This window comes from Aulonocara stuartgranti, assembly GCF_965226115.1.
Source record: "Aulonocara stuartgranti genome assembly, chromosome: 15".
Classification (NCBI taxonomy): domain Eukaryota; kingdom Metazoa; phylum Chordata; class Actinopteri; order Cichliformes; family Cichlidae; genus Aulonocara; species Aulonocara stuartgranti.
In genome coordinates this window covers 30765609-30779527 of record NC_138951.1, presented here as the reverse complement: position 1 = coordinate 30779527, position 13919 = coordinate 30765609, and the positions used below count along the sequence as shown (strand labels likewise).

The 13919-nt window shown below is 41.2% G+C and overlaps 2 protein-coding genes across 3 annotated transcripts in view; both read right to left on the bottom strand.

The window, feature by feature from the left end:
- Nucleotides 1-485: 485 nt before the first annotated feature.
- Nucleotides 486-7722, bottom strand: rpf2 (ribosome production factor 2 homolog). Its single transcript, XM_082505563.1, has 10 exons — nucleotides 7574-7722; nucleotides 6491-6623; nucleotides 4749-4786; nucleotides 3703-3742; nucleotides 3540-3621; nucleotides 3183-3259; nucleotides 1976-2075; nucleotides 1540-1642; nucleotides 1316-1460; nucleotides 486-797 (listed from the first exon to the last, which is right to left on the bottom strand). Exons 1-10 carry the CDS (start codon nucleotides 7594-7596, stop codon nucleotides 612-614), a joined length of 927 nt encoding a protein of 308 aa, XP_082361689.1. The 5' UTR covers nucleotides 7597-7722; the 3' UTR covers nucleotides 486-611.
- Nucleotides 7723-10078: 2356 nt separating this feature from the next.
- amd1 (adenosylmethionine decarboxylase 1) overlaps nucleotides 10079-13919 on the bottom strand; it is a 37090-nt gene continuing 33249 nt past the window's right edge. For both annotated transcript variants that reach the window (XM_082505386.1, XM_082505385.1), the window contains exons 5-9: nucleotides 13754-13796; nucleotides 13352-13496; nucleotides 13183-13275; nucleotides 12948-13103; nucleotides 10079-12604 (exon numbers count right to left, since the gene is read on the bottom strand). In XM_082505386.1, coding sequence (XP_082361512.1) covers nucleotides 12458-12604; nucleotides 12948-13103; nucleotides 13183-13275; nucleotides 13352-13496; nucleotides 13754-13796 — 584 coding nt within the window. In that variant the 3' untranslated portion in view covers nucleotides 10079-12457. The remainder of the gene's footprint in view (nucleotides 12605-12947; nucleotides 13104-13182; nucleotides 13276-13351; nucleotides 13497-13753; nucleotides 13797-13919) is intronic.

Sequence of the window (13919 nt, the reverse complement as noted above, 5' to 3'; positions counted from 1 at the left end):
CATCCACCCATTCACACACTGGTGATGGCAAGCTACATTGTAGCCACAGCCACCCTGGGGCAGACTTGACAGAAGCGAGGCTGCCGGACACTGGCGCCACCGGGCCCTCTGACCACCACCAGTAGGCAACAGGTGAAGTGTCTTGCCCAAGGACACAACGACTGAGACTGTCCGAGCCGGGGCTCGAACCAGCAACCTTCCGATTACAAGGCGAACTCCCAACTCTTGAGCCACGATCGCCCCTTAGAGGGAAATAACTCCAGGCCTGCATCATCAAACTTCATATAAATATGTTGTCATGTCTTTCGAAGAACTGAAACAAACTTAGTCTGAAAAGAAATCCTTACTAGCTTTGCGAGAGCAAAACATTACTGATCTACTGAACCCTCCATCATCACTGGCTTAAATATTTAAGCTTAAGAGAAGGCCCAGATATGTGCACGTAATAAACAATACAACAGAATGTAGGCAGGTACAACAACACATTCAATTGGAGTATTTATTTCACATTTAAAAAACAAAAAACAAACCCCCGGTAAAAAACATTTTACCAAGGGTTTGGCGACACACGGTCAATCATAGAAGTATCCAAAAGGCGTACAAAGTCTGCCTCAACTCTCTACTTTGGCCACCTTGGGTGCCTGTCCCTCCTGCTCCTTTGTGACCACCTCGCCCCTCCTCTTCCTTAGACCCTTCATCTTCCGTGTCTGCAGCTTGGACAGATCCTGTTTCTGCATGTGCACACGGCCAAACTTGGTGCCAAAGGCATCATGGGAAATGTTCTTCTTCTTCTTGGGCTGAAGTAGTGTAAAAGAGAAGACGAGTTAAAACAAAGTTTAGCATGTTTGAACACTGGCTGCACAGAGTATTTAGTATCTGTGCAGGATTTTGGCAACCATGTGGTCTTTCCTCTGGCGCCATCTTCAGGACAAACACTGAATATTTGGAATCATTCATACGAGAACAGAAAAGCAGCATCTCTGTATATTTTAAACCAGGACACCATTTCATTGGTGAAACAAGGAGCTTCAAAGATTGAATAATAAGGCTGAAAGGGGCTTTGCTCATATGGAAATGGAAATGAATAGAGTAGAAAACGAACGAGTCAACATGCCCAAAGGACAAATCCACTGAGAAGTCAAGGAAGCTAGCAAACAGTCATATCCACATAGGCTAAGGCCCGGCCACCCGATGCTCGCCCTCGAGCACCTCGCCAGGACTAGCTTCAGGGTTGGACATGCATGATTTCTGTTTCATCACAGGATTGTCAGAATGAGATGTTAAGACAGTCAGGAACATGTCCATTCATATTTACCTTCAGGGCTTTGGGCTGCTTATGAGCCAACTTGTACAAGTCATCTGAAGCCAGATGCGTTCTCCTTAGGACAAAGTCAAATGACGGTCCAATCTCTTCCAACTCGATCCGCGGCGTCCGGCAGCCAGACTTCTTCAACAGAGACCTGAAATTACACCCATCATTATCTCAGTTCTGGATGTCGGCATTCAAATTTTCTCGCTAAATTATTACAGTTTCAGCACCTGTAGCTGCGCATGTAAATTTTTCCATCGATGGCAGTGAAGTGCAAAATGTGTTCTAAACCTGCCAGACGCACTGCAGGCACAGTGGGACCCCTGAAGAAGTCTGAGACAGAAGAAATAAACAGACTAATCAATTACACATCATCATCACCTCAAATATAATAATAATATTATATACACACACATACATACACACATATATATATATACACACACACACACATATATATACACACACACACATATATATATATATATATATACACACACACACACACATATATATACACACACACACACACACACACATACAACCAGCACCAATAATTTGAGTTTTCATAATTCATTCATCACAAAGCACATAAAAAAAACAAAACAAAAAAAACACAATATCAGAATCAGACCGGTTAACACTTTTAGTGTGCTGTGTGAGTACCTATTAGCAGACTCTTCAGACGTCTGTGCTCATTATCTGTATCAAAAGCGTCCCCTGCAAACACGAGCATTGGTTTGGTTCCTTCAGGACATTTACTGGCCTAGAACAGAAAGCAAAAACTTTATTTTAGGAGACTGTGATTTGTGTGGGCGGCACGGTGGTTAGCACTGTTGCCGCACAGCAAGAAGGTCCTGAGTTCAATTCCAACATCAGGCCGGGGTCTTTCTGTGTGGAGTTTGCATGTTCTCCCCGTGTTTGCGTGGGTTCCCTCTGGGTACTCCGGCTTCCTCCCACCGTCCAAAGACATGCAGCTTGTGGGGATAGGTTAATTGGATAATCTAAATAGCCACTAGGTGTGAATGTGAGTGCGAATGGTTGTCTGTCCCTGTGTGTTGGCCCTGCGACAGACTGGCGACCTGTCCAGGGTGTACCCCGCCTCTCGCCCTATGACAGCTGGGATAGGCTCCAGCGCCCCCCGCGACCCTGAAAAGGATAAGCGGAAGCGAATGGATGGATGGACTGTGATTTGTACTTTGACCAGGTTCACTCGGGTGCTTGTAGAGTGGTTATGGTAACACAAGAGATTTACAAATGATGGAAACTATTGGAGTGAAGCAGCAATAGGTGTAGTCTCAAGAACACGACAGTTTGTTCCCTTATGCTGTTTCAGAGTGTTTGAACTCAAGGCTCCTCATTGGTTTGGTGAATGTACAATTATGATAGAAAGAAAGTAGAACCTCTAAGGTTTTACGTATCAGGAAATAATATCAATGATCTGGTCCAGGCTTGGTAGGTAAACAACAATCCATGAATATTACACTGTGTCACTGTTTATGTAACAAAATGTGAAACAAATTGCAGAAGCAGTATGGAAAAACTAAGTACACCTTACGGTGCCATTCTGCTGTCGCCTGTGTTGTGGTTGTCGCAAGACGATTTTAATATTACATCATGTGTTGTGTCGGCCAGTCGTGCATCTCTAGAGTTTTGCAATAGTTTTTCAATATCCCTGCTGTAATGGTCACTATGCTCACGGCCGCACCCGCGTCTTTATGTATGTGTGATAGCTGTATGGTTTAGCTTTACACGCAGAGGTAGGTTTTGGTCTCTAGTTTACATTATGAGGAAAATAACAAGGTGATGAAATGACTGTGACCATGAGTCAAAATGACTCCCTAGCCAGACACAGTATGACTGAAACCATTACCTTAATTTCACTCAGGGAGACGTACTTCTCAATTCCAAGTTCAATCATATCAAGTACATGGAAGTCAAATAGACGACCTGCAAACAAACAAGCGAACAATTTATTTGATTGGGTCAATTCAAAATCTGAAAACCTTTTCTTTGCAGAGCATCTTCTACACTGAAATGTTTTTTACTGAAAACCTGCAGACCAGTATTCACTAGCATTATGCTGATAGTCTGCTAAACATAAAACACAACGTGTAACGTGAGACGAGACACTGACAGTCCAGTATCTTGTAAAAACCTGAAAACAGATGTTATAGCTGCTGTATATATATTAAGTGATATAACTGATAGAGAGAAAGTTTAAATTTACCAAATATGAAGTTGTTGGGCCGTTTCTTATTGTGGGAGCCGAACAGGAACAGGGAGCAGTCTGTCTTCTTGGAAAAGAACTCCTAAAATAAATGTTAGATTATTAACAAGAAAAGCAACACTGGTGAAAACTCTGAAAAGGACCATCGCCCCTCTGCACTCACCAGTGATGTTGAGTCCTCAAACGGCCGAGTGATGTTCTTTCTAAAAAGCGTACACAGACACCATCAAGACAGAAAACAGACACTGTAGGGGACTTCACTCTTAGACCAGTAGCTTTGTATGATCACCCACTGTCTGAAACAAGCCCTTTTAGCTCCCTTTATGCCAGCTTTTATCCTAATTGGTTTTCTGTTTAAAAATATTAGGTTTTAGTGGATGTCTGGAGCTGCTGTGTGCCTGAGACAACCATATGAGAGAAATTCATTCTCTCCCAGAGCCAAGAGTAGAACAGAAATGGTCTGAAATCAAGGATTTAGAGAAGTACCAACAAGAGAAACATACACCAGCTGAATGAAATATGAAAAAGGCAGGCTTGGTCTTCCGTTTTAGGCTGCTCCACAGCCACAGTAACGTGATCACACAGCCACTTCTGCTTAAACTCCCCGTTAAGGTATAGGTAGTTGCTGCAGTACTCTTTTGGACACTAGGTGTCACCACTCACCACATAACTGCCACACTGGCACTGACATAAGAAGAAGAAGAAGTAGAAGCAGAGAAACTCAGAAGCAAAGACACTGGTGTTGTGTTTTACTTTTAAAGACCTTTTTTCCAACGTTTTTTTTTTTTTCAGGAGGTCTCATCTTTTCAAACTGCTTCAACGTTTCCCTCCATATAATCTGACAATCGCCAAGCGTCTATACTGGAATATCATCAAAATACTGGGAAAAACCAGCATGACCGTACACGCGTCTTCAAACTGTGACTGCATCATCACATTCTGCCAGGATACGGTTCATGACAAATGACACCAACAAGGCAGCTCGCGCCTTCTGATGTGACATCAAGTTCAACACGTGGATGTAAATACAACTACCAGTGTAATTCTTTACCTCCCAGTCATCATCTGAAGCGACCAAATAGACAATTCAAAGTTTTTCCAGCTCAAATATCTAGAAAAGACCCACACTCAGCAGATGAACTGATAAACCTGTTCCATCAAATAAAACCCGAGCATTTATTATAGGAACAAAGAGGATATGTCACTTACTTTTTGTACAGCACAGCATTGGGTTTCTTCAGGGAATACTGTGAAGGAAACAAATGTACTTGCATGAATTTACAGAAAAATTACACATTAAAAAAAACAAACAAACAAACCTCAAAACGCACTGTGAGATGGAAAAAATCTAAAAAATTGATCTCAGTTTGGAAAAAATGAATGCCACAGATTCATCCAGTGAAATGTTAAAAGGGTTGGCGTAATAAGCAAATGCTTCAGCCAATACCTTTTGATTAGCCTTGTCTCATGCTTTCTTGCTTTGTGGTAGATCTTTGTTCTGTCTTCACTGAGATATTTGAATGGTAATCAATAAAATCAAATCAAATCAAATTAGACCGTCGGCGTGAACAGCTGCTTTAAGAACAGATGAGTAAAATATTTTTAACACACCAAATATTCACATGGATTTTACACGTCCAGTAGGCTTGGGCGATATGCAAAAGTTTATACCCGACAATCGTCAGTCCAATAATCAATGATGGGCAATATATTTGCACATGTGCAGATTTTTTGATGGGCAAAGCAATGTAATCATGCACGGACTGATTTGCACGTTTACAACACAGAAGAACTCCAACTAATTTCCCCCCCAAGAAATTAGGGCTGTCAGCGTTAATGCGGTCATCACTATTAACACGATTAAAATTTTTAACGCGCTCAACCCATCTGGAGCGCAGAATGAACAAACCTTGGACAAACTGCCCGAAATGCATTGACAGATTCATTTCAGGGATTTTGACTCAGACTGTGCTCCAGATGGGTTAATTTTTCCTGTTGACTGCTTCTATTAGATCCACCATTTAACTTACTCAAATAAATAAATAAATTGTAAAAACGATCAACGATGGGCTTAGCCTTATGTCGAGAGTCAATATATTCGGCCAGTCACCCAACCCTAACGTCCAGCCTCAAGCTGATAGGCGTCAATCTGTGTTCTTGATTGTCTTTAGATCGTGGCACAATATCTTACTTCTTGAGATTTTTTTAGCCTGCTTCACTTTTTCAGATAGACTCTAAAAGTCTTGTTCTGGCTGTGATCAGGCCTGGGTGTGGTTATCTGAAATTAAACTCAGCTTTCCAAAGAACTTGGTTAATCATAGTTAATTTAATAGTATTTTCACACCTGTGCTATTTAGGCTATTTCGATCAAACTCTTATTCATTTCCCCCCTCAGTGCAGTTTGTTTTTTGCAGATTTGGACTTGTTATTGTTCCAAGCGAACTCCAGAGTGGTTCGTTTACAGTGTGAACATGATCCGACCTCGATCTGAACCAACTACCAGGTGTATGTTACAAGTCTGAGCTAAAAAAAATATAAAAAAATAAATAAAAAAAACCTCCTGTAGAGGAACTATAGATGTGCAAAGGTCTGTACGGGCTAGCCCCTAGCAGTATTGTGTTCTCCAATAGTCTAGAACATAGCACCTTCTTCCTGCTGCCACAGACACATCTGGCCAATAAGCCGACTGAACAGTCTCATGTGGTTTGTAGTAAGGCATTTGGTGCAAAAACAAACCAGATCATTAGGAATAGATCCAAGTGTAAGAACTCATCATTTACAGGTGTGAAAACACCCCAAAGTTTAAGAATTGTGGGTGGGGCTTTTTCCACATAGAGCGAGGTAGGGTTGGACAGCTTTTGTCTAATACTAAAATCTGTTTGATGATCTGAAACATGTCAGTGTGACAAATATGCCAAACTCCATCCTTACACAGCTCCTCTGTGACTTACTATGTCCTTCAGGGCCTGCGTGATGGTCTGACTTGTGTTCCCTCCTTTCATAATCATGGCACTCTTCACATCTTCAGTCAATTTGGGTGCTCTGCTCTCCAAGAAGCGTTTTGAGCGCTTTGTCTTCGGTTTTCTGAGGAAGAAAACACAAGGGAATATAAGAAAGATGACAAACTGCACACAAGGCAAACTATCAGAAAATCAAACCGGTATTTCTGATTGGTTGATGACCTAAAAATGTACGTCAATTAGCCAATACAGATATTGTTTCTGTTCATCTTGTTTCCGATCTTCCTCTTTCTTTCAGAGACACGGGGAAATCATCTTCATAAAATAACTTCACTGTCTGAATGTCTTCTAGCTTGACAACAAACTATCTTAAAACTTAGAGCATTGTTTCAGAGAGCAGCCCTGATGTGAATCAATACATCTGCCAATACATTAATAGATGCCTAAGAATAATGCTATGTTTAGAATAGAGACTTTATGTGCACAGCGCTGAAGAAATATTAACCAAACTTGTATGCAATGCCAGTATGTACCAAAACATAATGCACTGAAAGTAAGATGGTAACCTTAAAAAGTTTAGTTTCAGCAGAGAGACTGGATACAAAAACAAGACATTTAAATGAGTTTGTTATTAATTATATTAATATGATTGCCTTAAACATAAAATACTCAAATCGAGTGTAACTCAGACCGTTAGACCCTGAATTTTAGGCATAACACCACTAATCTCACAGCACATTAAAGACGAACATGAGGCTGAGAGATAGGGAAATCGATTTGATTATGCGCTTATGTAGAAATATGGGGTGTCTCCAAATCCTTTGTGGCATCTGAAGATCGGACAATGAGATGCCACAGAGGCATGGCACAGGGAGATGCCACAGAGGCATGGCACAGGGAGATGCCACAGAGGCATGGCACAGGGAGATGCCACAGAGGCATGCCGATTCCACGACGGAGCTAGTTGCAGTTAGCCGACAGCTAAAGGTTAGAAGCTTTGCCATAAACAGCACATTCATAAAACGATACATAGCAACACTTCCCAGGCCCCCCAAAGCGAGAGTCCACACTTACATTACAGAATCCAACTGCGTCATTGTATATGTATTTTTTATTCCTAATCGCTAACGACCACACTAATTAAGAAACACGTGAAAACGACAAGAGCGACGATTTTCTTCTTCGATCATATTTAACAAAAGAAACCCAACTCAAAATACTGCCATCAAGTGGTCATCTGCTGATGGCCTTTTAAACTCTGAAGGCAGATCCCATCCCCATATCTGATCAGACTGTACAAGAAGTTCAGATTGTCATTTCTCACTCCAAAAACAAAAAATCTCCTGGAATAGAGTGCCTCTTGACTAAATTTTCAAATTCAAATTTTATTTGTCACGTACACAGTCATACACAGTACGATATGTAGTGAAATGCTTGGACAACTGCTCGTGACCTAAAGAAAACAAAAAAGGAAAAGGCTATGAATAAGATAGGAAATAAATATGAAAAATTAAAAAGGGTAAATTTAACTAGGAAGGAATAAAATATAAATTAAGGTTAAGAATGAAATAACTGTACAACACAAATTAGAATGAAGGGTAAATTTAACTGGGAAGAATAAGATAAAATATATAAATTAAAGTTGAAAATAAAATAACTGTACAACAAAATACACAATACACAATATAGAACTATATAAGAATGTATGAAGAAATCTAAATATAAATAAATATATACACAATAACAGCAGCTGTACAAGTATTAACCGGAAATGAAGAATATAGTGACCAGTGTTGTGCAAAAAAACAATGTGTGCAAAAACAATGTCCAGAAAGTCCAGTGTGTGTGTAAGAACTGTATGTGTGGGTCAGTACTGTGTGGTGGTGTGATTGAGAGACCGTATCGCCTGCGGGAAGAAGCTCCTCCTCAGTCTCTCTGTGTTGGTCTTCAGGGAGCGGAATCGCTTTCCTGACCTCAACAGAGAGAACAGTCTGTTGTTGGGATGGCTGAGGTCCTTCACCATCTTCCTGGCCTTGGTCCAGCACCGCCCGCTGTAGATTGAGTGCAGGCCAGGGAGCTCGGAGCGGATGGTGCGCTCAGCTGACCGCACAACCCTCTGTAGAGCTCGTCTGTCCTGCATGGTGCTGTTCCCGAACCAGGTTAAGATGTTTCCCGCCAGGATGCTCTCTATGGTGCACGAGTAAAAGTTCCTGAGCACCTTGGAGGGCAGTTGGAAGTCTCTCAAGCGTCTGAGGTGGTAGAGACGCTGTCGGGCCTTTTTCACCACGGTGTTGATGTGACAGGACCATGACAGGTCCTGCGTGATGTGATATTTTATACATTATTATATATTATGTTATATAATAATGTATGTAAATAGAATTATATTAAAAAAAATTTAATCAGGAAAAACCTGCTGGGTTGGATTTTAGGCTTTTTAACTGACAAGTCACGAAGAGTGAGAATAAATGGTGTGCTGCCTGACCCAGTGTTCTCCTCCACGGTGCGTCTTGTCTTATCGCCCTTATTATTCATTCTCTATACAAACACGAGCAGATATGCCGCCATCATTTAACTTAATAACTGTTTTTTGATTTAATTCATCTTGTCTAATTATTACCAAATGTGTTTAAATAGGTGTGCGTTTTGTGAAGGGGTGTCAAATGCTATAATGTTTCTGTAAAGCAAATCTACCTACGGGTATAAATAAAGTAACCTTGAACCTGAATTATAAATTTAGATTTGGTTGTAACTTCATTGCTGCTGTGAGAACAATAAGAAACTTAAGGTTGTTCAATTTCCCATATCTCTTTCTCCTGGTTGGTTCACCTCTGGGCTGTCAGAAAAAAATATTTAATAATAATCCCATTAAAGGAATTTCTTTACCTGGGCAAGAATTGATTTTAGCACAGAGCCTTCTTTTTAAAGGACGACACCCAAATTCCTTAAGCTAAAAACAAAACAAAGCATCAGGTCTCTTACTTAACATCAATAAATTTAAACTAATCACAATTAAAGACTGTTCTGAAAAAATTAAAATTATAGAAGACTTTTGTTGTTGTATGCCCCATTTTGGGGCTTCCAGTCAATTCAAACAGATGATTTCAAAATCTTTGTTTCCATATGTACCTGTTTTTAGGGTTAAGAGCAGGATATTAACCAGGCATAATTTTACCCTCTTTTCAGTAACCTATACTTGACACCGTAATCAAACTGGAAATTGTTTTTGGTAGCCCCCCCATATTGGGGGGGGGGGGGGGGGGATGTCATTGAAGACTGCACCCTGTGCTGTTCTACTGTAGAGCAGCTTATTCTCACACACAGCTCCAGTTTGTTCCTCCTGGAGCCACTGTTGTGCCCCCCCACCACCACCACCAGTCCAGTTGCACTGTATGACCAGGAGAGATCCCCTGTGATTTAGGTCTAATCAGTGTATTAGAGTAGGGAGCAGCTTGTTTCACATTAGGTCTTGAGATTTTTTGCACAAACTACACCAAAACCCACTTAACCATCCCTTTAAAGCTTTCTGATGCAGTCAGTCCTACAGGGTCTTGATACCAAAATAAAAGCACACCGATCTCACATTTAAGTATCTTTTATTGAAGCATTAAGCTCATAGCACAGATATTTAGCACATCTTGACCATCCAGAGAACAGATAAATGAATTAGAACAGCAAAGTTGCTCATTCAGTACAACCTGCAACTGTACCCTCACAAGCAGGAGGCTTTCCTGGCTTCCGTTTCCTTGAATTCACAAAGCAAAGTGATAACATGATCTAGTCAACTTGGAAAAGGTCATCCCTCAAGTAACTTTGTTGGAACATCGTTTTCACAAAAACATCTAGAACCAAAGGGCAGAAAGAAAAAAAATTAATAAAATTGGTCCGCAGCAGAAATACAAAATATTTTGTATAAAATTCAATTACCATTAAACTGCAAAATAGAGATCACCATATAAAAACACCAACGATCCACACCAACAAGGCTGAAATGCACTTAATCCAACAGCTAGCATACCATTTCTGTTGCTAGATGGAAATTCTTAAAAAATATAAATCAGACTACCATTACAAGTCATTTAATCTTAAATTGAAGGAAAAAAAAAAAAAAAAAAAAAAAAAAAAAAAGGAAAACCAAAAAGCCACGTAGCCACACTAGAGGGACACTTTTCAAAATTCCTGCCCTTATATAGATAAATTTACCAAGTGCTAGCTTGACTAGCATGCTAAGTTCCTTAGATGATGTCAAGTGCTGAAATCAGGATAAAACTATCACATCTGCAAGATTCTAACAGCATTCTCTGGCAGGAGAAGCTAAACCTTAGCTGTAGTAGGGTATCAAATAAAAACAAAACCACAAACAAGACTGAAACTTCTCCTGCTTTTAGCACCTGTCTGAAGCCTGAAATCTATAAGAGTTAGACAGGTACATGAAATTTATAAAAAAATAAAAAAACCAAAACAAAAAGGGGGAATAAAATACAAACAAAACCACCTATCCAACATGTACCAGGTTGGGGCAGTTCCAACTTTCACCTTGTAAAACAAGAGGAAGGTGAAGCACACACACTGACAGCAGAGACAGCGCTACATTACACTGTTGAGCAACACGGCACTAGTAGTCACATGCAGTGTGTCAGGATTCCCCTTGCAAACAAAGGGCATTGACCCAAATGACAAAAAGAAAAAAGTGAGGGCACAATAAATTTCATAAATGGCAGTTTATGTAGTGGTTATATGCGGAATGATCTGGGACCACCCTGGCATGCTCAGACTAGTGGGCCTCTTTTGTGCGCTTACATCTCTGTATGTGGCAGAAAGAGACAGGGTGGATATTATGTTTGGGGGGATGCTTTGGTGGGCAACTAAAGCAAAAAGTGTCTGATTCATTATTTCCTTTCAGAGCTGAACACAGTGCGAGTGGCCAGGAGGGCTGGCTCTCGGTGGGCTGGGGCTGAACAATGGCCGGTCAGCAGAGGGCATTGTGAGCGCGTTGTCTGGAGTCGTACATTCAGCTCAAACCTGTTCCAGGCTTTCTTTCCAGAGAAATGTACATTCGAAAGATGGCCGAGCAAGCCGCTCTGCACGGCCTGTGCTACATTCAGGTTTTTTTTTGTTTTTTTTTAAAAAACCCTCTGTGAATGCTGCATGACTGGGTTGAAATATCTAGATGCTTCCTACAGATGTGGGCCAATGTAAAATGTTCAAGCTCAGATCTGAAGTGTATAAGCTGAAAGTTTACCAAAGAACAAAACTGCCAAAGAACAAAACCTGACCAATAAGATGAGAACTTTTGAACCTTTAGTGCAACATCAAAGCAAGATGGCATTTCAAAGACAATCCCACAATGCCCAAGCTCAGCACAACTTGAGCTGAGGTGATTTGCCTCCAAGTACCTTGAGTAAACAGGGTTTTAAAATAAACTCAGTAACAGAGTAGAGAAATAGTCATGCTAACTAGGTGGGTGGGTGCAATTTGAAGTTTAAACCAATGGATGAGATCTAAAGTATGCTCATAAGAGGCGGACTGATCTGAGCACGTCAGGGTCCTGGTCTAGGGTGGGCGGAAACCTTGTCTGTGGGGAATGAGGGGGGACACCTGCAGGAAGGGACCATTGTACTGGGCACAGGTGGACAGCCTGAAACAGAGCATGTTTAATACCTCTACATGCACTTCAAGATCACAGCAAGAGTGGGCTAGAATATCGTAACAGAGAAAAGAGCTTTCATGCAAGGGATCTAAGTCACGGGTACAACAATGCAAACAACTCAAACTGGAAGTTAAAGTAGGGGCAGCAGCGCCATCGCTGACACCAGGACAATCTGGATGGTGACAGCAGCAGCGGGGAGGGTGGGACAGGAGAGACGATGATGACAAGCTCGCTACTCTGTGGTGAAGCGCATTGCAACGTGGGAGCGCCGAGGCGCCACGTTTTTTGCGCCTCTTCATCCTCGACCCTCAGCTCTGCTGCTGGTTCTGCTGGCGATTCTTGGTGTAGCTTGTGAAGACAAAATTGTAATCGTTGAATTGAGCCAACTGGCGGTCGAGGCGCTTGTAGCCCTCCATTTTTGGGGGAGTAGAAAAGACACTGCGACATTTAGAGCTCTGCAGGAGAAAAAACAAAAACAAACCACTTTACAGGAAGCCGTTTAAAATCCCCCCGGGTAGATTGTGGAACAGTTTACCTCCTCACGTCAGATTCTCCAAAAGCCTAGAAACTTTTAAAACTGCTCTTAAAACTCACCTCTTTTCATTGGCTTTTAGAAAGGTTTAATTTATTTGTTTATTTATTTTTTATTTGATCAGCGAGGTGTTTTACGAAATTGTGTTCTATTGTATTTTTATCTGTATTTACTGTACAGCACTTTGGTCAGCCTTGGTTGTTTTTAAATGTGCTCTATAAATAAACTTGACTTGACTAGATGCAAAAATTGGATTTGAAATGCACCTGATTGACAAAGAGTGTAGTCACAAATTTTCCTGGCTTGAACACCTCCACAACCTTCCTGATCAATTCATCGTATGATGTCTGGGAGAGGTTTGTTTCAAAGCTGACGTAGGAGAACTCTGGCTCTGGGGTGATGTGGATGGTCCAGTAGGTTCCCTGTGGGGAAAATGAGCAAAGTCGCATCACTGATTTGCTTGAGCGCGCAACTATGATGAAGAAACAAAATGCCACTCACGTCAGTCTTCATCCCGTTCATCGAGTATCCACAAGGGTTGAACATTGTGGCATCAATCACAGAACCTGGAATCAGGTCACGAATTCCACTCATCTGCGAGAACAGAACGAGACCGTGATTACGAAGGTTAAACTACTACCACATGCTTGTTCTGAGGGGGAAAACTTACACGAGTGACCTCACTTGCGGAAACACCGTCTTTCATGTAGAACTGGTCCATGATGGCTGGATCAAGGTCGCTCATCAGAACTTCCAGCGTCTGATCAGCACACTTGTTCTCCCAGTACTCTGGCATATCCAGAGTAAACAGGTACCTGTGGGAGAGATGCAAGGGGGCATTAAAGATTTTCAAACCTGGACAATGCATGGAGCTGCTACCTATGAGAGGAGGCCTTGAACATCCTTTCAAACTAAAGGCTTTTCACCTCCCTCATGAATTGGCATTACCAACATTCACTGACAAGTGCTGAACTCCAGAAACCACAAATATTTAATTATATTTCATGACTGAAAATCTTGACCATCTTAGCTATTAGCATATTAAGCCAATGTGGGATATTTTAATGCTCACCAGCAGTCAGAGTTCAAACGTCCCATACAGTAGGCTGCACCATCTGTAAAAGGAGGGAATGTTATGGTTACCGTTTATAATCAACAAAAACATTAGGCAGCTCTGAAGAGAACCCACAATGATAAAATTAAGCTACACAGAATTACAGTCTGTGATAATACTGAAT